Source organism: Protopterus annectens, chromosome 1.part1 (genome assembly GCF_019279795.1).
Source record: "Protopterus annectens isolate FY-2018-M chromosome 1.part1, PAN1.0, whole genome shotgun sequence".
In the NCBI taxonomy this organism is placed as follows: domain Eukaryota; kingdom Metazoa; phylum Chordata; order Ceratodontiformes; family Protopteridae; genus Protopterus; species Protopterus annectens.
Genome location: NC_056726.1, coordinates 1,272,455,478 through 1,272,482,478, shown reverse-complemented (window position 1 = coordinate 1,272,482,478; position 27,001 = coordinate 1,272,455,478). Strand labels below are relative to the sequence as shown.

Below are 27,001 nucleotides of genomic sequence, written 5' to 3'. Positions count from 1 at the left end.
GGTGTTATATCCCGCATTTGGGGATGAGGAAATCCTGTAGGTAGTACTGCATCTTATATCTGGGCATTAGGAGAAATGTGAGGTATTTCTGTGTATCCTAAATCTGGGGAATAGGAGACCCTAGTGGTACTATGACTGTATCCTAAGTCTGGCTAATAAGAGACCATGGTGGTACTACTACTGTGTCCTAAATCTGAGGAACAGGAGACCCTGGTGGTACTACTACTGTATCCTAAATTGGGGGAATAAGAAATCCTGGTAGTACTACTAGTGTATCCTAAATCTGGGGAACAGGAGACCCTGGTGGTACTATGACTGTATCCTAAATCTGTTAAACAGGAGACCCTGCTGGCACTACTACTATCTCTGTGCATCCTCAATCTGGGGAATAGGAGACCCTAGTGGTACTATGACTGTATCCTAAATCTTTTAAACAGGAGACCCTGCTTGTACTACCACTGTATCCTTCATAAGGGGAACAAGGGACCCTAGTGGTACTACTACTGTATCCTAAGTCTGGCAAATAGGAGACCATGGTGGTACTACTACTATATCCTAAATCTGGGGAATAGGAGACCCTGGTGGTACTTATACTGTATCTTAATCTGGGGAATAGGAGACCCTGGTGGCACTACTACTGTATACAAAATCTGGGGAATAAGAAACCCTGGTAGGACTACTAGTGTATCCTAAATATGGGAAATAGCAGACTCTAGTGGTACTACTACTGTATCTTAAATCTGTTGAACAGGAGACCCTGCTGGTACTACTACTGTATCCTAAATTTGGGGAACAGGAGACCCTGGTGGTGCTACTACTGTGTCCTAAATCTGGGGAACAGGAGACCATGGTGGTACTACCACTACTGTATCCTAAATCTGGGGAATAGGAGACCCTGGTGGTACTATGAATATATCCTATGGGGAATACCAAACCCTGGTGGTACTACTACTGAATCCTAAATCTGGGGAATAGGAGACCCCGCTGGCACTACTACTACTACAACAACTGTATCCTAAATCTGGGTACAGGAGACCCTAGTGGTACTACTACTGTTTCCTAAATCTGGGTGCAGGAGACCCTAGTGGTACTACAACTGTATTCTAAATCTGGGTATAGGAGACCCTTTGTGGTACTACTACTGTATCCTAAATCTGGGTGCAGGAGAGACTTATGGCACTACTACTGTATCCTAAATCTGGGTGCAGGAGAGACTTGTGGTACTACTACTCTATCCTATGACTGGGAAATGGAAGACCCTGGTGGTACTACTAATGTATCCTAAATCTGGGGAACAGAAGACCGTGGTGGTGCTACTACTGTATCATAAATCTGGGGATTAGGAGACACTGGTGTTACTACTATGTGTGAGGGTTAAGGAGACACTAGACAGACTACTTATTTCCTACTTCCAGAGATCAGAAGACATTTGAAGTACTGATGTATCCTGCATCTTAGGATTAAGAAACCCTAGTACTATTACTGTTTTCTACCTCCTGGGATTAGAAGACTCTAGAAGTATTACTGCATTCTACCTGCAGTGCAAATGTCAGTAAAAAGAAATATTTTGCAAGCTTGCTAGCTGTGAGTACCATACTTACCTTGTAAAGGAACTATCTACTTCATGGATAAGTCTCAATGATTATGCAGATCTATTTCAAGGTACTCACGTGTGTGTTGGTGTGTGTGTGTGTGTGTGTGTGTGTGTGTGGGTGTGTGTTTAATGGACTCATTTGATTGTAAACAATGCTAGAGTGAGTTCATCTTTGTTTTAACTTTAACTTAACCTTTCCCCATTATGTGAAGACTCATTATCTCTCCCCTCCCCATAGTTCTACACAGTCAACATTAACTATTGCATTTTAATATCTGCCCTGCGCTCTTGTACTCTACCCCCTCTTTAGACTAGCACTCTTGTTATCTTACACTACACTCCTATTGACTCCTACATTTTACCCAATCCCCCTCTTAAAAGCTACTTTCACTGCCTCTTCCCATAGCCCACATTATACTGCAGCTAAGCTCCCCTCTTTTTTTTTTCTGCTACTACTTCTAGACTCTTGACAACTGTTTTTCTTACTTTGTGCTCACTAATCAGTTGTAACTAATTGTTTCTGCAGTTCCCTTCCGCTCTTACTTCTGTCTAGAGTTCAGACCTGCGCCGTTCGCCTACCCCACGCCCATTCCCACCCACCCCCACTTTCTTTTGATTTATACTTATCCTCCTTTGACCACACCCTTCCCTGCCCCTCTACTTCCTCCTACACTCACCAATCACCTAGTTCTTCCAACATACCTAGCATGACTACAACCCCTCCCCACCTTTCCACTTCCTCCTACACTCAGCAATTATCTAGCACTTCCCACACACCTAATTCAATCCACACTATTACATATAACTTTTCTTCTCCCCCACCTCTTTTCCCAATTCTTCCTACTCAATAACCTCCTGCACACCTCATGGCCTCCCACATTATGTCTACATCAGGCCTTATAATACACCTTCTGCTGCTTATCCTTACCACATCCATTCTCCTTCTAATCTCTTCCGCCACCTCTTATCTACTCACTCTGCCACCTATCAACTCATCTCCTACTATTACCTCCCCCCCAGTCACTCTCTTTACTCCCCATTCCTTCCCCATAGCCCCATCTCTTTTCTCTCAATCAAACACTAGCCTACATATCTTCAAGCTTACAGTTCCAGGCAAGTTCAAAATAAGACATAGCAATAAGTTAGCAATATGTAGTCTATCATGTGACATACACACAAACCTTGGACTCAACCACAGCTTCCCTCTCTCCCTGCTTGTCCTACACACTTCCAAAACCCCAAAACTAACATATCCTCCCAGCCACCCTCTTCCACTCCCACCAAAAATCTTTCTTTTATAGTTATGAATATTCAGAGCATCACTAACAAAGTCTCTCTCTTCCATGCCTGGCTGTCCACACATATCCATGATATTGTGTGTTTTTCAGAAACCTGGCTTAAGCCCCAAATACCCAACACTGAAATACTTCCACCAGGCTATAATATCCTCCCCCAAGATAGCTTCAAAAAGAAAGGTGGTGGTGGTGTTATTCTGTACTCCAACCAACTTACTCTACACCCTCTCTCAATTACTACTTCAGACATTCACCCAGCCAAAATTCTCATAGCTGATTGTGTAATTAACAGCCATAAAAAGGTAGCCATTGTATCCATCTACATCCCTCCAGGGAACAACATTCTTATCCTAGAACACCTTCTCTCCTGGATCTCTCAAAGCATCTCCCATGAAATCATGATTATGTGTGACGTAAACATTGATTGGAAAGCCCTTGATACTGATTCCCCAAACTCCTCCAGTCATCTCTCTGTCTTCTCCCAGCTAATCTCTAACCCAACTTGGATTAACAAATTCACCAAATTAGGTTCCCCTCTTGACTGCATCCTCGCATCCAGCCCCAATCTTTATCATAACCCTTCTACCCTGACAGACTCCCTTAGTAATCACCATCCTACCTTCTTTACTAGACATTCTCCCCAACTATACAAACCCCAGCTTTATGGAGACTGATAAAAACTCTCCAGTTTTAACTGTGACACTTTCAGCCATCTGCTCTCTTTCATCAACTGGCCCTTCTTCTTCCATCTTCCCCTTGAAGATGCAGTCATATCATTTAATAACATCTTCCTTGAAACACTCAACTCCTTTGCACCCATTAGGAAACCAGGGATTAAAATCCATTTTGCTCCCTGGCTAACTCAAGCCACCAGGATACTCATGAATGAGTGTGTATGGAAAAAATGGCAAAAAACCAAATTCCTCACTGATCTTCAAACTTACAGACAGCTCCGTAACTTAATAAAAAAAAAAGGTTATCCTTGATAAACAAAACTTTTTCCAACAACCACTCAATAACCCTTCACTCTAATTCCCAAAAATTCTGGCAATCTGTAAATAACATTACATCCAGGATGTCCATCTTCCCCAACCCTTGCCCAAGCAGCTCTCCCTCAGACACTGCTGCTTTCCTCAATTCCTTCTTTATTGACACCATCCACACCCTGCCCAGAGGTGCTACTATCTGTGACTCTGCACCTCCTATTTTCCCCAACCCTACCATCTTTTCTCCCAAACTTGTCTCCACTATGTACATCAAGTCCCTTCTCTCTAAACTTAAAACTTGTTCCCTATCAGTAGATAACTTGCCTCCAAAATTCCTAAAAATAACCGCCAAATCAGTTGCTTTCCCCATTTCCATACTAATCAATAGATCGATTCAGGAAAACACTGTGCCTAATATCTGGAAAAGATTTTATGTCATACCCCTTCACAAAGATGGCAATGCAACTGACCCCTCAAGTTTCAGACCAATTGCTATCCTATCCCCTCTGTCTAAAATGTTGGAAAGATGCATTCACAAACAGCTCCTTGATCACCTACTACATGAAAACCTTCTCACCCCTCCCAGCACAGCTGCCGCCCCAAACATAGTACTGCTGCCACTCCTATATCCTTCATAAATACCACTGCAAAATCCCAGGATAATAATAGTCTCCTGCTTGTTTCTTGATCTTTCCAATGCGTTAGACACCGTTTCCCACAGAATACTCCTATCCAAACTAGCTTCACTAAACCTTTCTAACTCCGTCTTGGTTCTTCAGCTACCTGTCAAATCGATTTCAAGTGGTTAGATGGCAATTGAGCTTATCTCCCTTTCTACCTGTTCAAACTGGGGTCTCCCAAGGCTCCATCCTTAGACCCCTTCTTTTCAATATCTTTATTAATGACCTTCACTCTTCTTGTCCACTCTCTAATATTATTCAATATGTTGAAGATTCCACTATCATCTCCTCCTCTGCCAATATTACTCACCTTCATACCCTCACCCAAGACTCCCTCCATTCTGTCGAAAGGTGGCAGACTACTAACCAACTGATACTGAACCCTAAGAAAACAAAACTTCTTCTATTTCACTCTTCTTCTCTCCAACACCATAAAACTACCTTTTCTGTCTCACCCTTGACTAACATACCCATCTCATACAAGACAACCACCTTAAGTCTGATCTTCATGTACTCACCAAAAACTTGGACTCCTACACAGACATAAAAAAAATTCCTCACCCATTCCTCCAGACTTTGCCTTGCCCAAGCCTTCCTTCTCCCCACATTACTCTATGGAGCCCCTATACTCACAAACCTCCTATCTAATCATTTCTGAATTGGAAATTACTTATAACAAAATCACAAGTTTTGCATTGAACCTGCCCTACCACACTCATCACTGTGTAGCCTTAAAGAACCTGCAGTGGTTAGAATTTCACCACCAAATTCTATTATCCCAGCACCTCAGAGCTCATTTAGTCTTACACGATCCATCTTTTTGCCCCTCTCTCTCCACACTCATCCAACCATGTTCTTTGTAGCTCTCAACAAAACCTACAAGTTTATATGTTCAATAAAAATGTTGGTAAACTACTCTATAGCTACTCCACTGCAAAAGCCTGGAACAAACTTCCACCTCACATCAGATCCATCATTAACTCCAGCTCCTTTAAAACCGCACTAAAAGTTACCTACAGAAGAAATGGCTATGCCTCTGCAATGACACAACATAATCCTATATTCCTAACTTCCAAACCTATCTTAATAGTTTCTTCCTATCTGCTATCTCTGTCTGTCAGTCTCCCTGTCAACAGTCATTCACTTAATTCCCATCTACTAGTCTTTCACTTAAGTCCTACCTACTATGATTTTCTATACACCTCCTACCTTAGACTATTTCTCTGCCTCTCCTCCAGACTTTGGCCTCTCTCTCTAGCTATCTTCCTATCTCATACTGTTTGCATTTTGCTTCTCTTCTGACTCATTGTATTTCATACTATTCCTGTCAAAAAAAAAGAAAAAAAATTATATTGTTTTTGATTCACGTTTTGAAAATATTTTTGTATACTTTGTGATTTTTAAAATGTTGTTCTCCTGCATCCATCTAAATTTTATGTAACTGTTTTGTGGATCTTTTGTATATCCATATGAATTTTCTGTAACTGTTTTTTGTGGAACTTCTCTCCTTAGGTCTCTGCTGAAAAAGGGTCTCTACCCAGTTGGACTAACCCGATTAACACAGCCTGAGTTTTATAGATGCACATTATTAACTTTTTCAGAACTGGTGGGATCTTCAACATTTTTTGATCATAAAACATTTCCACAGCCTTTTATAAGTCTCAATTTCTTTGTGACATCATTCATATCGCAACAAAGTCCTCTTCGGTAGGCTTGTGTTTGTCCATAAATGATGATATAGACAAGTTTTCAGACATATACAGAAAGCTTGTGCTGTGCAGAATATCCTAGTAAAGATTACCTAATGCAAGAAGCTTTTGGCACTGGAATCCAACGGAATAGGCCAGCCTCATTTTATTAACAGTCTGGGTGGCACATGTGACATTTTTGATGTATTGCATAGAAAAGACAATACTAAACAGAGTACCCAACCATTTTATCCAAGATCCAGTCTATTATTACAGGAAGGAGCAATAGCAAAAGAGATACCTCGTGCCTTCTCTGCCATGATATCAGAAGTGAATTTATGTTAAATGGTGCCATTAGTACAGTACTCTTATTGTAGCTAGGTTCGTTTATGTTAGGACTAGAGTAGACTACGTACAGTTTTACTGCGTGACAGTTTCTATTTCAACATATTAATGTTCCATTCATAGTTCACAGGGTTAATTGCCAGCAGTTCTTGTCTCAAATGCCACCCCATTAATTAATTTCCCACAGTGTTGCACTGGTTATAATTTGAGCATATCATGATAGATTACTGAGACACTAGTTAATGATTTCAGTCTTACTCAATCTATAACCTCATGGTTTCTACCTTCCAGTTCAAAGTGGCTCACAGAGGCACATCCCAGAGAAGGCATGACTAACTTCAATCGCAACCATACACAGATAACACATATAAAATACAAAAAAGTACACTCTGATAATTTTATTTACTTATTTATTTATAAACAACATTTTCTGAGAAAGGCATCTACTGAAAATTTGCTGTAAACTCACTGGATTACATCTGATGTTCAATTTTACTGGTGTCAAATGTACTTCGCAAGTATATTTCCTGTTTCCTTTCTCTAAATATGACATTACATGTCACTGTCTAAATTTTATAGATATATATATATATATATATATATATATATATATATATATATATGTGTGTGTGTGTATATATATATATATATATATATATATATATATATATAGATATAGATATAGATATATAGATAGGTCTACTTCATAACAATGAAATTTCATAAAGTTAAATTTCATAACACTGACACCAAAACATCTAAATCCCAAAACACTGAAATCCCAAAATAATGAAAACTCAGAACAGTCAAAGTGTGCTTCATAACATTGAAAATTACAATGCATATGTAAATAACGTCCTTACCACCTATAACAAAACCTAACAAACACACTTTCTACTACATTTCTGCAGGGGGACAAGCCACCCTGGACCCTCCATGTGGGGGGGTCTGCCCCCCCCCCCATAAATTAAATATATAAACTCCAAGATCGCACTTGGAGGCTCTTGCTGCCCCTACAGTGCCTTTTTTAGGCAAGGCTCAAATGACAAATTCACCACCATAACAGGAACAGGCAAGCAAAAACTGAGGGTAATGCTACTCGATGCTAGAAGTCTAAATCTCAAAATGCACTCACTCAAGGCACTCCTTAAAATGGAGAACATCAATATCTGTGCAGTGACTGAGACCTGGTTCAAAGCTCCAGAGAGCACCCCTGCGCTACCAGGCAATAAATCATACCACACTTTTTGGCCATGTAACCTGGACAAAAACACCAAAGGCGGAGGTGTGTCCACATTCATTAAGGATATCCACACCTCCAGGCTAGTTGCTCAGCATAATACATCAGAGGTTATCCAAGTGCAACTAACTCTGGGCAAAACTGCAATCCAAATTGTAGCTTGCTACAGATCCCCCACCATGTCCCATGATTCCCACTCCTCTTTTCTTGATGTACTGGAAAGGCGACTTCAACTACCCCACCATTAACTGGGAAAACTACTCGTGTACCAACTCCTTAGTTCAATGCTTTCTGGAATTCATAAACTCCAATGCCCTGGATCAACTTATCCACACCCCCACCAGGGGCAACAATATCCTAGGCCTAGTCATTACCAACATGAGTGACTGATGTTCCACACCTGAAGTCAGCTCCTCGTTGGTCTGATCCAACCATAAACTAATCACCCTTGATATCCACATCCTGCCGCCACTCCCCATTAAGGAAACCATGGCAAAAAATTTCTCCAAAGCCAACTTCATGTTTCTTAAAACAGAAGTGGTGAACTTCATGACACCCATGCAGATGGACAATACAATTACAACTGCTGAATCCTACACAAATGCACTCTATAAGCACTTACACAAGTGCATGGATCGTGCTATCCCAAACAGAACCAAGACACTATCCTCCAAAAAAAGGAAAACAATCTGGTGGTCCCCTGCCATAAACAAACTGTACAACACAAGGAAGAAACTGTTGCAAAAGAGAGTAAAATCACATCTGTGGAGGAGCTCCCGGGTCAGCCTCAGTAAGAAGCTGAGATCCTTATAAGAGCTTCCAAAGCTAGCTATGAAAACAAAATCGCCACTAATTCTAAGGACAACCACAAAGCATTCTATAGCTATGTCAAGAATCTCAGTGGCAACACCCAGATCTGCTCTGAGTTACAGCACAATGGCACGAAAATTACTGAACCAACTGATACTGCCAACATCCTGGCAGAAAGGTTCAGTGCTATCTTTACCCCCCCCCCCCACAAGGGCCCATATCTATACAGGAAGAATGCCGAGTCCCTGTAATCACAACTATGCAGGTAAAAGCTGCACTCTCTAAAGCCAAAAACACAGCATCCATGGGACTGGACAACATCCCAGCCTGCATTTTACACGAACTTCAGAACGACCTGGCTCCCCAGCTAAGCACCATGTTCAATAATAGCCTCGCATCAGGCTTTGTGCCCACTGAATGGTGCACAGCATCAGTTATCCCACTCCACAAAGGGGGAGCCCACCACTGATCTTGGGAACTATCGCCCTATTAGCCTGACGAGCCTGGTCTGCAAGGCCATGGAACGCATCATCATGGAACTCATAAACAAAGACATTGGTAACCTCCAAACACTGGATCCCACCCAGTTCGGGTATGTGAAAGGCAGATCATGCCTCCTGAACCTGATCAACTTCTTTGAGGCAGTCACCAAAGACGTAGATGAGGGAAAGGTGGTTCACACAGCCTATCTTGATCTCGCCAATGTTTTCGCCACCATCCCCCATTCTGGAATTATAGCTAAACTTACTAAACTAGGTATAAATCCCTATGTCACAAGATGGGTTGCCAGCTGGCTCACTGACAGAACCCACACTGTAACAGTTGCAGACTCCAAATCTGACCTCAAACCAGTGACAAGTGGAGTACCACAGCGTTCAATCCTGGGACCTCTCTTGTTTGGTATCTAATTTTCTGAAGTACAGGCTAACACAGAAGGACTCTGGCTAACGAAGTTCACAGATGACTGCAAACTAAGAGCCATAGTCAAGTCCCCAAATGATGTGGACATCCTACAGAAGGGCTTTGCTGAGACAGATGCCTGGTGTCAGAGGCATGGCCTCAAGCTCAATGCCAAAAAGTGCAGTGTCATTCCCTTTGGTAAAAACTCTGTACCCATGAACTACCACATAGGCAGCAATCTACTTAACACCAAATGTGTTATAAGAGACCTTGGGACCCAGGTGGACAGTAGTCTCTCCTTTGATAGTCATATCACCAAGGTAGTCAGGAAGTCCTTCTATGTGGTACACCTCATCATAAAAGGGTTCTCATCCAGGAAAAAAAGGGGTCATTGTTCCCCTCTACTCAACACTCATTAGACCCATTATAGAGTACAACGCCCCTTTTGGAATGTTCCTCACAATACACCTGCAGCAGCTGGAAAGGCCACAAAAGTACCTCACAAAGAGGATTACTGGCCTCAAACAAATGCCCTACACTGACCGTCTCAAAAAACTCCAGCTTTACTCTGTAGCATATCGCCTACTCTGAGGTGATCTCTGCCTAACATATAAAGCTATGTCAAACCCAGAGCTGTTGGACATGCTACACCAAAAGAAATCCCAATCCCTCCGAGCTACATGCTCTAGGGACCTAAACCTTGTCACCACAATAAACAGGACATGCTGGAGGGATAGATTCCTGTCCCAGAGACTTCCCATACTCTGGAACAGGCTACCCATCTATGTCAAGCAAAGTTCTTCATTAACACTCTTCAAGCAAAATCTTGATGAGTGGATGGGAAATAGGAAATACACCCTGGGGATCACTTCTGTGTCTCTGCCAGACTGTGGTACAGGAAAATAACTTTCTTGGGTGGAGTAAGCCAGGGAACCTTATTGGCTAGGTTTACATAGGCCCTTGGGCCGATAGCCTAGTACCTACCTATGAACTACAGTGGAAAAAATGTTAATTTCCTAACCTCAGTGTACAGTGATTGTGATTGCTTCCCTGCAGAAACGTAGTAGAAAGTGTGTTTGTTAGTTAGGTGTTGTTGTAGGTGGTGGGGATTTTACTTGTGCAATGTAGTTTTCAATGTTATGAAGCACACTTTCAATGTTCTGAGTTTTCAATGTTTTGTGTTTTCAGTACTTTGATTTTATGGTCTCAGTGTTATGAAATTCAACGTTATGAAATTTCAATGTTATGAAGTAGACCCATATAGATATATATATATATATATATATATATATATATATATATATATCTATATAGACACATACACACACAAATAAATGTCAATTATGTTTTTTTTTTTTCAAAACATAGCACTAAATGTAACTATTCAAGTTATATTTCAGGCAATGTGATGCCCATTATCACATATGTATTCAAGTCAGGAGAGAAATCACAACATTATACACTTGACAATTATACCGTAAGGAAGCTGGGTCATAGAAGCAGGTATGTCTCTCACTATCATGGGATGGTAAAAGGCGGTCAAAGGGAGAACTGGAAAGGGCTTCCTGTTATCCAAGGACAGACATCTGAAGGATCCCTTTCAGCCATACCCTGTGCCATAAGGCACAGATGGAAAAGATGTACAACTAGCACATAACAAAAATGGAGATTCAGTGACAGTAGCACGTATCAATAAAGGTCAAAACAGCACCTCATACTTGCCACAACACATTCCAATATATAAATAAAAGATAATGCAGTGCTAACTTCAGATTATTCCTTGAGGTATAACAGACACAAATATAGCAATAATAGATATAACACACTGGCCAGGCTATAACACTGCATGCTGTCTTAGCTAATAAAGAAACCGGTTAATTCAGTTTATCAGGCTGCTTACCTGGAATATCCACTTACCAAACATTGTATCCATGAATGGAACAATGTCAATATCTTGTAGTGGTTGCCCAGTCTGTGCATGGAAGAGACGCAGTGTGGAATCAAGTCGGACTGAAACCCAAACGCCTTCTCCAGCTGCTGCCATATGCCGCACTTGGCTTTCCTTCTTTGGAGTAACTTCAAAATATTTCTGGAACAAAAGAAAGGTAAACACAAAACAGCATAATCCCTTTCCAGCAGTGCAATCAAAAATATCAACTGTATATGCCTAAAATTATAATGAAAACTATTTCTTCTGATTAAACTAAATGAAGAGTATAAGTCTGTGTTTATTCAAGAAAGCCCACTTACCTGTCTCTGAATAACTTTGCCCACTTCAATAAAAAATAATACACTCCAGGATGCATGGTACTTTGACATACCTTTGGTGACTGTCCTCAAGAGCACCAAGGTGGGTAAATTAAAGAACATAACCACATCCTATCTAAGAGTTGGTAATCTTCCACAACACACACATCTATGTACATATACGCACACACATATTTGTGAGTCTCTGTGTACACATGTATATATACAGTTACCATTTGACTGGTTGATAGTGGTCAACATCAACCTGGACATGGTCGACACTGCATAAGGATGACAGCTCTTTGAGAAAAGATGTTCCCAGTGGAATGGGAATATGCCCCTTACCTAGAGATCGTACGATCTTAAGAGTTAGTATATATAATTGATAAGGGGGTGCAATAAGGCTTTCTCCTACATAAATACTGTTTGTCATATTGCATTGTAACTTTGGAGCATGCAAAAAAGCATGTCAACCTTGTGGGATTCGATGTTACTCTGTTGACCTAAAGCATGTCGGTGTAATGCCAAACTGAACTTACCCACTATATATGTGTGTGTGTGTGTGTGTTCAGGGGTGTGCTTAAATGCTGATGGTACAGATGGCTGAATGGTGATTATTTCGATAGTAAGGAATGCCATTACAGGTAAGTGGGGTTGAGGGGGGTGGGACTGTGTGTGTGTGTGTGTGTGTGTGTGTGTGTGTGTGTGTGTGTGTGTGTGTGTGTGTGTGTGTGTGTGTGCGCGCATGTATGATTTAGATTTAGGGCTGGGAAGGAGTGAAATTATAGTTATGTGCTTACCATAACTTGGCATCTGTGTTATCTGTAGTCACCACTCATCATGCTAGGGTCTAGGATCCGAGCCGGTAGTCACAAACAACAGCTTAGCTCAAGCTCCTCCACTGCCATAATGTTCCGCTGCCCTCCAATCCCTCAGATCAAGTTTGCATAAGGAGAGAAGACAGACCAAAGCACTAACAGTACAAAAGAACCACCATAATCCAACCAATCTTCCAGGAAGGGGGCTGGAGGGTGGGACTGTGATGCATGGTGACTACAGATAACACAGATGCCAAGTTGTGGTAAGTACATAACTATAAATCTGATGTTATCTAGTCATCATTCCTCACACTAGGGTCAGGGTCCCCAGCTTCCTAAATCCTGGGAGGTCTCAAGGAAGGACATGCTGGTGTCATTGTCCATGTTTGTGTGAATGACCTGAGCCGTACCTCCCTGGACTACATGAAAAGAGACATGGAAGAGCACTCTGATCACGTAGCCCAGGCTGGTATGACCCTGACCCTGAGTAGCATCCTGCCCTCACCAAGAATGATACCACGGTATAAAGAAAAAGTATCAATTTCAACAACTGGCTAAGTTTCTGGTGTCATTCAAAGGGGATCCAGTGTCTGTCCACCTGGGATGACATGCTCGACAAGCCACGCTGCTTCGCTAGAGATGGCTTGCACCTGTTACCCTTAGGCTTTCGAGTACTGGCCAAGGCACTTGCCACCCCATAGTGCCTTTTTTAAGCAAGGCTCAAAAAACAAACCCACCACCATTAATAGCACAAGTAACAAAAAACTGAGGGCAATGCTACTCAATGCCAGAAGTCTAAACCTCAAAATACACACACTCGAGGTACTCCTCAGTATGGAGAAAATCTATATATGTGCAGTAACAGAAACCTGGTTTAAGGCTCCAGAGAGCACCCCAGCACTACTAGGCTACAACTCATACCATCCATTTCAGCCACAGAACCCAGACCAAAATACAAAAGGCGGGGGTGTATCCATATTCATCAAGAATACCCACACCTCCAGGTTAGTGACACAGCACGATGCTTCAGAGATCATCCACATGCAACTAACAATGGGCAAAATGGAAATTCAAATTGTAGCTTGCTACAGGATCACCCACCATGTCCCAGGACCCCCATTCAGCGTTTCTGGAAACACTGGGAAACATAAAGGTCCTACCAAACACCCTAATATTGGGTGATTTTAATTACCCAAACATTAACTGGGAGAACTACTCAAGTACTAACTCCCTTGCCCAACATTTCCTGGAATTTATAAACTCAAACGCCCAGGATCAACTGGTCAACACTCCCACCAGAGGTGACAACATATTGGACCTGGTCAACACCAACATGTGCGACCAGGGGTCAACCCCTCACTGGTTAGATCTGATCATAAACAAATCACTTTGGATTTCCACATTCTGCCCTCACCCCCAGACAAGGAAACCACTGTAAAAAACTTTTCAAAAGTAAACTTCATGTTACTTAAGACAGAGGTGGAACGTTTCAAAGCCCCCATGCTAAAGGATAACGCTGTCTAAGCTGCAAAATCCATTACTAATGCATTCTATGGGCACCTACAAGAATGCATGGATCGTGCCATCCCAAGCAAAACCAAGACTCACTCCTCCAAGAAAAGGAAACCAGTCTGGTGGACCCCTGCCATAAACAAACTATACAAAAGAAGGAGGAAACTAGTACAGGAAAGAGTAAAATCCCAAGAAGGGAAAACATCCCTGATCAGTATCTGCAAGAAACTACAATCCCTCATAAAATCATTCAAGGCGAGCTTTGAAAGAAAAATTGCCAAGGACTCCAGAGATAACCACTAGGCATTCTTTAGCTATGTCAAGAATCTAAGTGGCAATGCTCAGATCTGCTCGGAGTTAGTGCAGAATGGCACAAAATACACTGAACCGACCGATATCGCCAACATCCTGGCAGACAGGTTCAGTGCAAACTTCACCCCCCCTCTCACCCCCAAAAGGGCACATAACCATACCAGAAGAATGTAGAGCCCCTGAAATCACAGACACTCAGATTAAAACAGCCCTCTCCAAAGCCAAAAACACAACATCAGTGGAACCGGACGGTGTCCCAGGCTGCATCCTACACTAGCACAAAGACGAACTAACCCCTCACCTCCACAGGCTACAAACCCATAGAGTAGTGCACAGCAATGGTTATTCCGCTCCACTAATGTGGAGCCACAACAGAGCCCGGGAACTATCGCCCTATAAGCCTGACTAGCTTGGTCTGCAAGGCTATGATGCACATAATCATGGAACTCATTAACAGAGACTTTGGGAACCTCCAAACACTGGACCCTACCCAGTTTGGCTTTGTTAAGGGCAGATCATACCTCCTAAACCTGGTGGACTTCTTTGAGACAGTTACCAAGGCTATAGACGAGGGAAAGGTGGTACACAAAGCCTACCTAGACCTCGTAAAGGCCTTCAACACCATTCCCCATTCTGGTATTACAGACAAGCTCACCAGCCTGAACATAAACCCCAACATCACAAGATGGGTTACCAACTGGCTCATGGACAGAACCCACATGGTGAGAGTTGCGGGAGCTAGGTCCGACTCTAAACCAGTTACAAGTGGCATTCCCTAGGGCTCAGTCCTAGGACCCCTCCTGTTCGGCATATACTTCTCAGAGGTACAGGCAAGCACAGGAGAACTATGGCTGACCACAACTGCAAACTAGGGGCTATAATTGACTCTCCGGCTGACACAGACATCCTCCAAAAGGGCCTCATTGAGACGGATACCTATTGTCAAAATCATGGCCTCAAGCTAAATGCCAAAAAAGTGCATAGACATCCCCTTTGGAAAAAAACAAAGTACCCACAAACTACCACATAGGGGGTAGTCCCCTAAATATGGAAGATCTAATAAGGGATCTGGGGACCCAAGTAGATAGTAATCTCTCCTTTGATAATAACATTGCCAAAGTGGTTAGAAAATCCTTTTATGTGGCCCACCTAATCACAAAAAGGTTTGCATCCAGATCAAAAGAGATCATTGTGCCCCTCTACTCAGCACTCATCAGACCCATCATAGAGTACAACGCCCCATTTGGGATGCACCTTACAAGACACCTGCAACAGCTGGAAAGACCACAGAAGTACCTCACCAAGAGGATCACTGGCCTCAAACAGATGCCCTATGCAGCTCGACTGAAGAAACTCCAGCTGTACTCGGTTGCATACTGCCTACTCAAAGGTGATCTCTGCCTGACATACAAGGCTTATGTCCAACCCAGAATTGATGGCTATGCTCCACTTAAAGAAAACCATATCCCCTCAAGCCACATGCTCTAGGGATCTAAACCTCACCGCAACAATAAATAGGATGTGCTGGAGGGATAGAGTCCTATCCCAGAGACTTTCCATGCTTTGGAACAAGATCCCAATCTACATTAGGTAGAGCTCCTCGCTAACACTTTCAAAAGAAACCTTGACGAGTGGATGGGAAACAGAAAGTTTACCCCGGGATCATTTCAGTGGCTCTGCTGGACAGAGGCACAGGGAACTAATCTAAGGGGGCGTCAAAAGCCAACACATTCTGGCTAGGCTTATAAATGCCTTCGGGCAGATAGCCTAGTACCTACCTATGAACCTATGCCGAAGAACCATGGAGCCAAAGGAAGCCCTTCCTCTAGAAACCAAATCCAACCCCGATCCCAAGTGGGAAATTAATTTGTGAGGAGAAGACCACGTTGTTGCTGCACAAATGTCATCTAAAGATTGACAATCTGCAAACACAGGTGAGGTAGTAATGGCTCTTGTGGAATGAGCCCTCACTGGTGCAGATAAAGAAACACCTTCTGATGAATAAATAAAGGAAATACATTGTGAAATCCAGCAGGGGACAGTGACTTTCGAAATTCCTCTGCCCCTTCTGTTCACAGAAAAGGCTACAAAAACAACTGGTCTGAATGTCTAAACTCTTGAGTTCTATGATTTGACAATGAACATCTAAGGTGTGCAGGACATATTCCCCTTTATTGGTATAGTTAAGAAAAAACACTGGAAAATGAATGCATTGATTGAGATTCGTTGTTGAGGCCACTTTAGGCATAAAGGATGGATCTGGCTTTAGAGACGCTCTGTCTTTATGGAAAACTAAGTAGGGCAGCTTAATAGTAAGAGCTTGTAGCTCCTAAACTCCCTTTGCCGAAGTTACTGCCACTAAAAAGGGAGTTTTCCAAGAAAGAAATTTGATATTGCAAGATGCCGCTGGTTCGAAGGGTGGTTTCGTCAATGCCTGCAGGGCCAAAGTCAAATCCCACAGAGGAGATGGATGCTTCACAGGAGGCTGTAAAAGAAAAACACCCTTTACAAAGGCCTTACAGAGGCGGGAAGAAACGGTAGAATCACCACTAAGATGAAAATTTGAAATTGCTGCCAATTGAACCTTGATCATGGAAACACTGGCGCCTTCCTTAAAAAGAGATGTCAAAAAGAGGAGGATCTCAGAAATTGAAGCGGAGAAGGGGTCCAGATTCTTATTCTTTGCCCAAATCAAAAACATCTTCCATTTACTGGAATAAACCTTCCTAGTGGGACACCTCTGGGAAGCAAGAATAATATCCTTTATGGGTGAAGCTAGCCTGGACTTAGCCAAAATCATTGGAAGTGGACATGCCACCCTGTCATACGTAAGGTCTGAAGGTTCGGGAGTGGGAACAGAGACGGATGAGACAAAAGATCCGGAATTGGATCGAGCACCCATGGTGGATGCCTCAAGTGAGACTGTAGAAGGGGGAACCACACCTGCCGAAGCCAGAAGGGGGCTATGAGGATCAATTGACTCTTGAGGAGTCTAGCTTTCTGAAGTACTCTGGGAATTAAAGACAAAAGAGGAAAGGCATACAGGAGACCTGGAAGCCAATCGTGGGTGAGCACGTCCCTGGGAGATTCCCCCTCTGGGGAGATCAATGCAAAGAAGTTGCTGAATTTGTGGTTGAGAGGAGCTGCAAACAGATCGCAGCTCGGATAATCCACTGATGGAAGATCTGTTGAGCCACTGCTGGATTCAGGGACCACTCGTTTGGGGTTAAGATAGCCCTGCTCAGCTGGTCCGCCAACACACTGGATGCTCCGGGAATGTACACTGTAATAACAAAGTGCCCTGTGGACATCACCCATTCCTAGACACTCATGGCCTCGCGACACAGTAGATAAGAATGTGTGCCCCCCCCCGCTTGTTTATATAGCAAACAACTGCCATGTTGTCCGATAGAACTGTAATCGTTCCCTGAGGGAGGCAATCCTGAAAGGCTTGCAATGACAGAAGGACTGCCCTCATCTCCAGAACACTAATGTGCAGTTTGGTCTCTGATGGTGACCACGTCCCTTGGACCATCTGTCCTTGGAAATGTCCCCCCACCCTAGGAGGGAAGTGTCCGAGGTGACCGTTGCCGTAGGAATCAGTGGAGAGAATGACCTGCCTCCTAGGAGGTCCGATGAGTGAATCCACCATGAAAGATGCTTTCGACACACTGGTGTGAGACGAATGGTGAATGATAGGGGATGCAGCAATGCTGACCATTGAACTGCAAAGGTCCATTGAAGACCTCCCATATGGTGCCGAGCCATCGGTACCAAATAAATGACAGTCACCATGGATCCTAGAGGTCTGAGAATGAGTGAAGCTGGAGGACATGTTTGCTCCAGCAGAACCTGAACCTGGGTGCAAATAAGAGACAACTGGCGAAGAGGAAGGGTTGCGATCTGCGTGGTGGTATCCAACAGAGTGCCTATGAACTCCAGATGTTGGGTTTGAATCAAAGAGGATTTGGCCATGTTCACTGTAATGCCCAGCTGATGAAACAGGGAGAGTAAGGTGTGAATGTTGTCCAATAGTTGATGCTTTGTAGAGGCCGTCAGGAGCCAATCATCCAAACAGAGAAAAACTTGGATTTCCTGCAGCCGGACACGAGCTGCCACCACTGCCATGCATTTGGTGAACACCCAGGAGGGGGCTGAGGCGAGTCCAAATGGCAGGGCCCTGAAGTGAAAATTATCGGCTCCCAGGAAAAAGCGAAGAAACCTCCTGGACCGTCGAGCTATCTTTACATGGTACTATGCGTCCTGGGGGTCCACTGAGTTCAGCCAGTTGTTGCTGTGCAAAAGGGGCACAACTGACTGCACTGTGACCATCTGAAACATTGACTTCTGTACAAAGAGGTTCATGTGACTGAAGTCCAGAAGAGGACATAGGTCCCCTGTTCTCTCTATGCGTCCTGGGGGTCCACTGAGCTCAGCCAGTTGTTGCTGTGCAAAAGGGGCACAACTGACTACACAGTGACCATCTGAAACTTCGACTTCTGTACAAAGAGGTTCATGTGACTGAAGTCCAGAAGAGGACATAGGTCCCCTGTTCTCTCTGGAACTAAAAAGAAGCGGGAATAAGTTCCGGATCCTCTCTGTCCTAGAGGGACCTCTTGGATGGCTCTTTTCTCAAGAAGGTTTGCAACCTCCTGTCAGGCCAACTCTTCCTGACTGGGTTGCATGTTCAGAAGGGTTCCAGATTTTGGGGGAACTTCCAAAAGGGAATGCAATAGCCCCTGGATATAACTGCTAGCATCCACTGATCATTTGTAATGCTTGCCCAGGCTAGAGGGTGTAAAGATAACCGAACCCCGACTGCCTCCAGGGAAGGACAATCAGACAATGTCTTAGGGATGCTGCAAAGGTTTCTCAGAGAAGAGTTCCCTGGAACTTTAATTTTGTGGGCCTCCCCTGCCCCTAGGGCGACATCTACCATTGAAACCTCTTCTCCGTCCCTTGGAAGAGGAATCTCCCTGAACATCCTGGAAGAAAGGTTGCGTTTTCTGAAACCACATTTTCTTACTCCCCTTTTGGGTCTTAGAAAAGGACCTCTGAGGGGCAGAATATCTGATCCCAATGGCCGACAAGGTCTTTCCTTCCTGTTCACTGCGGTTTAACTTCTCTTTCACGGTGGGACCAAAGAGAGTGGAACCATCAAATGGGGCATTAAGGCCTCTACAAACCTGCTCAGGTGCAGCCAGGTCAGATGCCTAATGGCGATGCCCGAGCCCACCGCCCATGAGGACCCTTCCACAGCATTGGAGATTAGCCTCATGGACGAATTCCCAATTGAATGAAGGGCTGACAACTTAGGTTCATAGGTAGGTACTAGGCTATTGGCTATAGGGCCTATATAAGCCTAGCCAAAGGTACCCTGGCTTTCGCCACCCAAGAAAATTATCTTCCTGTGCCACTGTCGAGCAGAGCCACAGAAGTGATCCCCGGGACTATATAAATCCTCATATCTGTAAAGCTCTTTCCAGTGGTGAGAATCAAACCTTGCGCCTTATGGTCGAAAGGCATACACCTTAATTACTGTACCATTCAGCCTTTCTGGACGGAGGAGAAACTACCCTGAATTCCTCCTCAGACATGGACTCAGTGAGTGAAGTAGACAGTTCCTTTACCAAATCCCTCTAGAGAGAGGTGAAATGCCCAAGATAATTTAATGCTCGCAGGCTAAAGACAGCCGAGGTGAACACCAGCTTTCCAAATCTGTCCAGAGCTCTCAATTCACGATTGGGAGGGTGGACAGAAGAACTCTGCTTTGCCAATTCCTTTTTGGTGGCAGCGGCCACCACAACAGCATCAACTTGGACTGCTATGGATCAAAAGGTTTTATCTGCTGGGGGACTGAGAATTTTGTCCGCTTTCTTTGGCAATGGCTCCACAGTATCTGGCTCCTTCCAAGCCCTACTGGCCACAACATCAATACGAGGATCAGCAGGGGGGACACCCAAGAGGTAGATGGGCCCATACCGAAAGCCTCCAGAAATACGGCTTGCAGACCAACCGCCTTAGGCCTTGAGAAGCTCAAGTATGTCTCCAAAAGAGACATCCTCCAGTGGAGATCTCGAGGACCCATCCCCTTCACGAGGACCCATCCCCTTCATCATCTGTACCCTCAGTTAAGGACTCCATAGGGGAGTCAAGACGTCTCCTCTTACATGTCCTCTTCCTGGGAAGAATCAGGAGAGGAGGGAACCCCAGAAGGGGAGGCACCACCCTGGAGGCTAGGTTGGATGGGCTGACCTGAAGCAGTATGAACCAGCCTGCTCAGACACTGAGGCTGGGTAGGATGACTATGTATGAGGGTGGCATCTCGGATCACAGAGAAGGATCTTTTCACTGCCCAGAAAGCAGGACTGGAAGAGGTTCCATCCCCCTCTCCTGCTGATAATACCCTGATAATACCCTAGCAGAAGAGAATGTAGACCCCCCCCCCTCCGGCCTGCCGCTCCACCGGACCACAGGTTCATAGGTTGGTACTAGGCTATAGGCCCTAGGTACAAGTCTTGCCATAACAATTCCCTGGCTATTTCTTCCCAGAATATTTACATCCCTGGACCCCTGTCTAGCAGGGAGACTGACGTGATCGCCGGGGTGAATTTCCTATCTCTCATCCAATCGTCAAGGTTCCTTTTGAAGAGGGCCAAAGAGACGCTCTGCTTGACATGTATGGGCAGTCTATTACAGAGTTTGGGGAGTCTCTGGGTCATGAACCTATCCCTCCAGCATATTTTGTTCATTGTGATGACAAGGTTTAGATCCCTGGATTGTGTGGTTCTGAGGGATTGGGATTTCTTTAAGTGTAGTATGTCCAACAGTTCTGGGTTTGACATGGCCTTGTATGTTAAAGCAGAGATCGCCTCTGAGTAGACGATATGCGACAGATTATAGCTGGCGCTTTTTTAGAAGGTCTGCATAGGGCATCTGCTTTAGGCCTGTGATTCTTTTAGTGAGGTATTTGTCTGGCCTTTCCAGTTGTTGCAGATGTCTTGAGAGGTACATACCAAACGGGGCATTGTATTCTACAATGGGTCTAATGAGGGATGAGTACAGTGGGACAATGACATCCTTTATTCTGGATGAAAAGCCCTTAGTGATGAGGTGTGCCACATAGAAGATTTCCTGACTGTTGTGGCGATGTGGTTATCAAAGGTACGACCACTATCCACCTGTGTCCCTAAGTCTCTTATCACACTTTCGGTTAGTGTACTGCCACCTATGTGGTAATTCACAGGTACATGTTTTTGCCAAAAGGGATAACTATACATTTCTTGACATTGAGCTTGAGCCCATGACTCTGGCACCAAGCATCTGTTTCTTTAAGGTCCTTTTGTAGAATATCCACATCATTTGGGGATTCAATAATGGCTCCCAGTTTGCAGTCATCTGCGAACTTTGTTAGCCAGAGTCCCTTAGTGTTGTCCTGTACTTCAGAGAAGTAGATGCCAAATGAGAGCGGTCCCAGGACTGAACCCTGAGGTGCTCCACTTGTCTGGAGCTGGATTTGGAGTCGGCTACTTTTACAGTGTGGGTTCTGTCAGTAAGTCAGTTGGCAACCCATCAAGTGATGTAGGGATTAATGCCCAGCTTAGTAAGAGTATCTATGATTCCAGAGTGGGGGATGGTGTTGAAGGCATTGGCGAGGTCCAGATAGGCTGTGTGGACCACCTTACCCTCGTCCACAGCTCTGGAGACTGACTCGAAGAAGTCAATCAAGTTCAGGAGACAAGATCGGCTCTTCACAAACCCAAACTGGGTGGGGTCCAGTGTTTGAAGGTTGCCACTGTCTTTGTTTATAAGTTCCATAACAATACGTTTCATGGCCTTGCAGATCAGGCTCCTCAGACTGATGGGGTGGTAGATCCCAAGATCCAAGGTGGATCCCCCCTTGTGGAATGGGATAACTGTAGCTGTGCGCCACTCAGTGGGCATGAAGCCTGATGTGAGGCTATGATTAAACATGACACTTAGGTGAGGTGCCACTTCATTTTGTAGTTCATGTAGTACACAGCCTGGGATGTCTGGTCCTATGGATGCTGTATTCCTAGCTTTGGAGAGTACGTTTTTTTTTCCTGTGTGGCCGGAATTTGGCAATCTTTTGGTATTGAGATGGGCTCTTTAGGGGTGAGAGGGGGGTGAAGTTGGCACTGAATCGATATTGGCAATATCCTAAGGAACAGTATATTTAATGCCATTCTGTTGTAGGTTGGAGCAGATCTGAGCATTGCCATTTAGATTCTTGACATAGCTATAGAATGCCTTGTGGTTGTCTTTGGAATCTTTGGCAATGTTATTTTCATAACTAGCTTTGGAGGATTTTATGAGGGATCGCAGCTTCTTACTGAAGCTGGTAAGGGAGTTTTTTGCATCCTGGGATTTTCCTCTTTTCTGCAACAGTTTCTTCCTTTTGTTGTAAAGTTTGTTTATGGCAGGAGACCACCAGACTGGCTTCCTTTTTTTGGAAGAGAGCATCTTGGCTCTATTTGGGATGGCACGATTCATGCACGAGTGGATCTGCTCATACAGTGCTTTACTGCAGGATTCAGCAGTCAAACTTTCAGTTCCCATCTGCATGGGTGTCATGAAGTTTGTCAATTCTGACTTAAGTAGCAGGAAGTTAGCTTTGGAGAAGTTTTTTTTACAGAGGTTTCCTTACTGGGGGGTGGGGGAGGGATGTGGATGCCAAAGGTGATTAGCTTATGGTCAGACCTTACCAACGGGGAGGGGGGTGACAATAGCTGTGGAGCATCAATTTCCCATGTTGGTAATGACCAGGTCTACGATATTGGAGCCCCTGGTGGGACTACGGATTAGCTGATCCAGGGCATTGGAATTTCTGAATTCCAAGAACCATTGGGCAAAAGTGTTGGCACGAGAGTAGTTTTCCCAGTTAATGGCAGGGTAGTTGAAATTACACAGTGTTAGGGTGTTTGGTTGTATCTTAATATTTTCCAGTATGTTTAGAAAGGCATACTGAGAATCTTGGGGCATGGTGGGGGATCTGTAGCAAGCTACAATTTGGATTGCAGTCTTACCTAGTGTTAGTTGTACCTGGAGAATTTCAGATGCATTGTGTTGGGCAACTAGCCTGGTGGTGCGAATATCCTTGCTGACACTCCTCCACCTTTAGTGTTTTGGTCCTGGTTTGGTGGCCGAAAAGTATGGTAGTTTGGAGGCTGAAAAGTGTGGTAAGAGTTGTAGCCTGGTATTGCAGGGGTGCTCTCTGGAGCCTTGCACCAGGTCTCATTTACTGCACAGATATCTATGTTCTCCATTTTTAGGAGTGCCTTGAGAGAGTGCATTTTGAAGTTTAGACTTTTAGCATTGAGTGGCATTACCTTCAGATTTTGCACGCTTGTACCTATTACGGTGGTGGTTTTGTCCTTTGAACTTTGTCTAAAAAAGGCACTACAGGGGTGGCAAGAGCATTAGCCAGTAACCTGAATCCCAGGGGCGACAGGTGCAGACTATCTCTGGCAAAGCATCATGGTCTGTCGATCATGTTGTCCCGGGTAGACAGATACTGGATCCCCTTTGAATGACACCAGAAGCTTAGCCAATTGTTGAAGTCAATCATTTTGTCCTTATACTGTGGTAAAATTCTGGGCGAAGGCAGGATGCTACTCAGGGCTAGGGTCATACCTTGCTAGGCCACATGATCCGAGAGCTCTTCCATGTCGCTTTTCATGTAGTCTAGGGAGGTACGTCTCAAGTCATTCACTCCAACATGGACAATGACAGAGTCTTATTTGTACTTGTTGTGGAGTGACTTGAGTGCATGCGTTATGTGGCGGATCCTGGCACCCGACAGGCAGCTGACTGTAATTTTCTCCTTGTTCAGGCTGGTGAGTAGGCCATCAGTGTGCCTGACTATAGAGTCATGTATGACTAAAGTTTTGGGTATATTGTCTTGCCTTAGGGGCTGTTGTTGGGTGGCACACTTGTGTTGTGAGCTATGTGACACTTTGGTTGTGATTGGTGTTTGTTTACATTTCAGCTTCAGAGGTCCTTGCTGCTTGGGCAGGTTACTGTTAAGGGTCTCCGCATATGAGGGTTTAGTGTTGCTATGTTATGTAAGGGTGTTGGTGGTGTGGGTTTAGAAGGGCTATGTGTTGCTTGAGGTGTAGTGCGGGTGTTAAACTTCTCCTCTTGACTGTCAAGCAGAATCTTGGGTGGAGAGAGAGCTTTGCTTCCAGTTTGGCTATGTAAGTCCATCTCTCACAGGTTGTAGTGTTGGGTGGTAGGAGGACAGGGTTGTCTTTGTACATGAGGCAATTGCTGCATTGCTCCAGTATGCCCTGATTCACCAGGTGGACAGGAGAAATCACCGGAAGCTGACCCTTGGACATGCCTGGTTTGCTGCTTTTTTTGTAAAGTACAAGAGCTGTTTTCCCATACCTTAATAAGGTACTTTGCAATTATAGGCTGTTTAGTGCCTATGATTAATTTCTCCTTATTAACAAGGAGAGTTGAGTGCTTGCATCAGTTTAAGGTTTCCTAGTGCTTTCCAGCAGGTTTTAGAGCAAGTGCTAGTCACAGGGATGCTTAAAGGTAAGATGAAAAAATGGTTTATCCTAAACACTGCAGTGTGCACTAGAGGAGTTAGATGTGAAAGTAGGTAACTTAAGTTTTACCTGTCTAAAAAGTTAAGTTTTAGTGGAGAGTCAGTATTTTTAAAACAGTAAGATAGATTGAAAGGGGAGGTGGTGGTGGTCACTTTTGTATTCTGGTACTATGGAATACAGTAGGATGGCCAATAAATTTAAATAGTTGAAGGGGAGTGATTTTACAAAATGATAATTTTGTGCTTACACAAGCCAATAAAAGTAGAGAGGAAATGAGATATATGGTAAAATTAACATAAGGGCCAGGCAACTAGAAAGACAGTGGTGTTTAAGAACACAACAGTAACCAGGGTGGGGAAAAAATTTCTGCCTGATTCACAATTAACAGAGCTGTGGTGTTTTTTCAAGTTTTAATATGCAGGCTGAGGCGCCCAAGGGAAGAGACCAGTCCGAAAACTCCAAGTCCGAATCCAGCCCCATGGACTCCACGTTGACAGCCCTAACCCAAGGGATGGTCTGTCCTGGGGCAGGAGCAGTACCAACTGTTGATCCCGCTAGGGAAGGGCCCGGCCCAAACAGGACCCCGATGCTCCCCTGGCCTCTGCCCCGCTCTTCAGTCCCTGAGAATCCAAGCCACTGGTCAGATGAATAGCGGTTAAATGGGAAATGGGAGACTGGATTTCTGACCTGTGGGCTGGGGAAGTTAGAATTCCCAACTCCATCTGAGCTTTCAGAAAGGCCCGCATCATCCTGTCCATATCTGTAAGAAAGGCACTCCTGGAAGATCGGGAGGATATGGAGGACCTGCTGGAAGAGCCATGCCTGGAGCCTGAAGGTCTTCTCTTGTGCTCCCTAGACTGAGATCTACTAGGAGAGGACAGGGCCTGCACCGAAGTCAAGGGATCCAAGGGAAGATCCTCCACTACAAGTGGATCCGGCATGATTCTCAGATCTGACCTAATCAGAGCCGATATCAATGAGGTCCCAAAATAACAACCCACGAATCTTTGGATCCGAGGGGGGCGGATCTATGAGCATGGCTCCTACCCTCGGATCTGAAGGTCTGGAATCTGGAACCCTGGATGCAGGAGAGGGAGCCGAAGGAGTCAGATCTGAAGGCTTTGGATCTGAATCCTTGGATCCAGGAGTAGACTCCCTGGACGTTCTGGGACCTGAGGATCTCTGATCTGAAATCGCTCTGGCTGGAGCCAGATCCGAGGACTTAGGACCCAACAGCCTGGGATATTTGGACAGGGCCTCTTCCACAGGAATACTCTTTCTAGCTCCTGAGAAGCCTGTTTTGGCTGGGGAACCAGTGAACAAGGGGCCTCCTTTGACTAACTCTTTCATAAGCAACTTATTACAATGGTTGACCAAGGCTCTAGGATTGAAGGCAGCACAAATGCCAAACTCCACCTTGAGGTGGTCGCCGCCAAGACAATACAGATGCTCCTCATGTGAGTCGGAAATAAGCATTTTCTGACCACACGAGGAGCATCTCTTAAATCCCAAGGGTTGATCTGACATAGCCGAAGCTAGAGGAAAACCTTTACTCAAAGTCCAAGACAAGCCAAGTTCGGAACACACAACAAGACCGTCCGAAACACTCACCAGCCACTCAATACTACTTAAGATTACCTACTCTAGCTAGGCCAGCACAGTACACAAAAAAACCACAAACAAACCCCTGAAAATGGCGCCAACGAAACAACTAAATAACTAACTGGGAGGGGATATAAAGGGCTGGATAACTATCATGAACGATAGAAAAAGAAATAAACCAATAACAGAAAAATCCCAATGACACACTTACAACTAATGAGGAGCTGAGCAATCTGCGTCTGTTTTACTGAAGCGGCAAACGAGATCTGAGGGATTGGAGGGCAGCGGAACATTATGGGAGGGGAGGAGCTTGAGCTAAGCTGTTGTTTGTGCCTACCCGCTCAGATCCAATATTGGATCCAAGACCCTAGTGTGAGGAATGGTGAGTAGATAGC

General features: G+C 44.4%; 1 protein-coding gene across 1 annotated transcript in view; it reads right to left on the bottom strand.

Moving 5' to 3' along the window:
• The window catches only part of LOC122809800 (C-Jun-amino-terminal kinase-interacting protein 3-like), a 1,405,059-nt gene that overhangs the window by 89,251 nt on the left and 1,288,807 nt on the right, over nucleotides 1–27,001 (bottom strand). Inside the window, exon 24 of the mRNA XM_044081538.1 lies at nucleotides 11,456–11,627. Within this exon, the coding sequence (XP_043937473.1) occupies nucleotides 11,456–11,627 (172 nt within the window). The remainder of the gene's footprint in view (nucleotides 1–11,455; nucleotides 11,628–27,001) is intronic.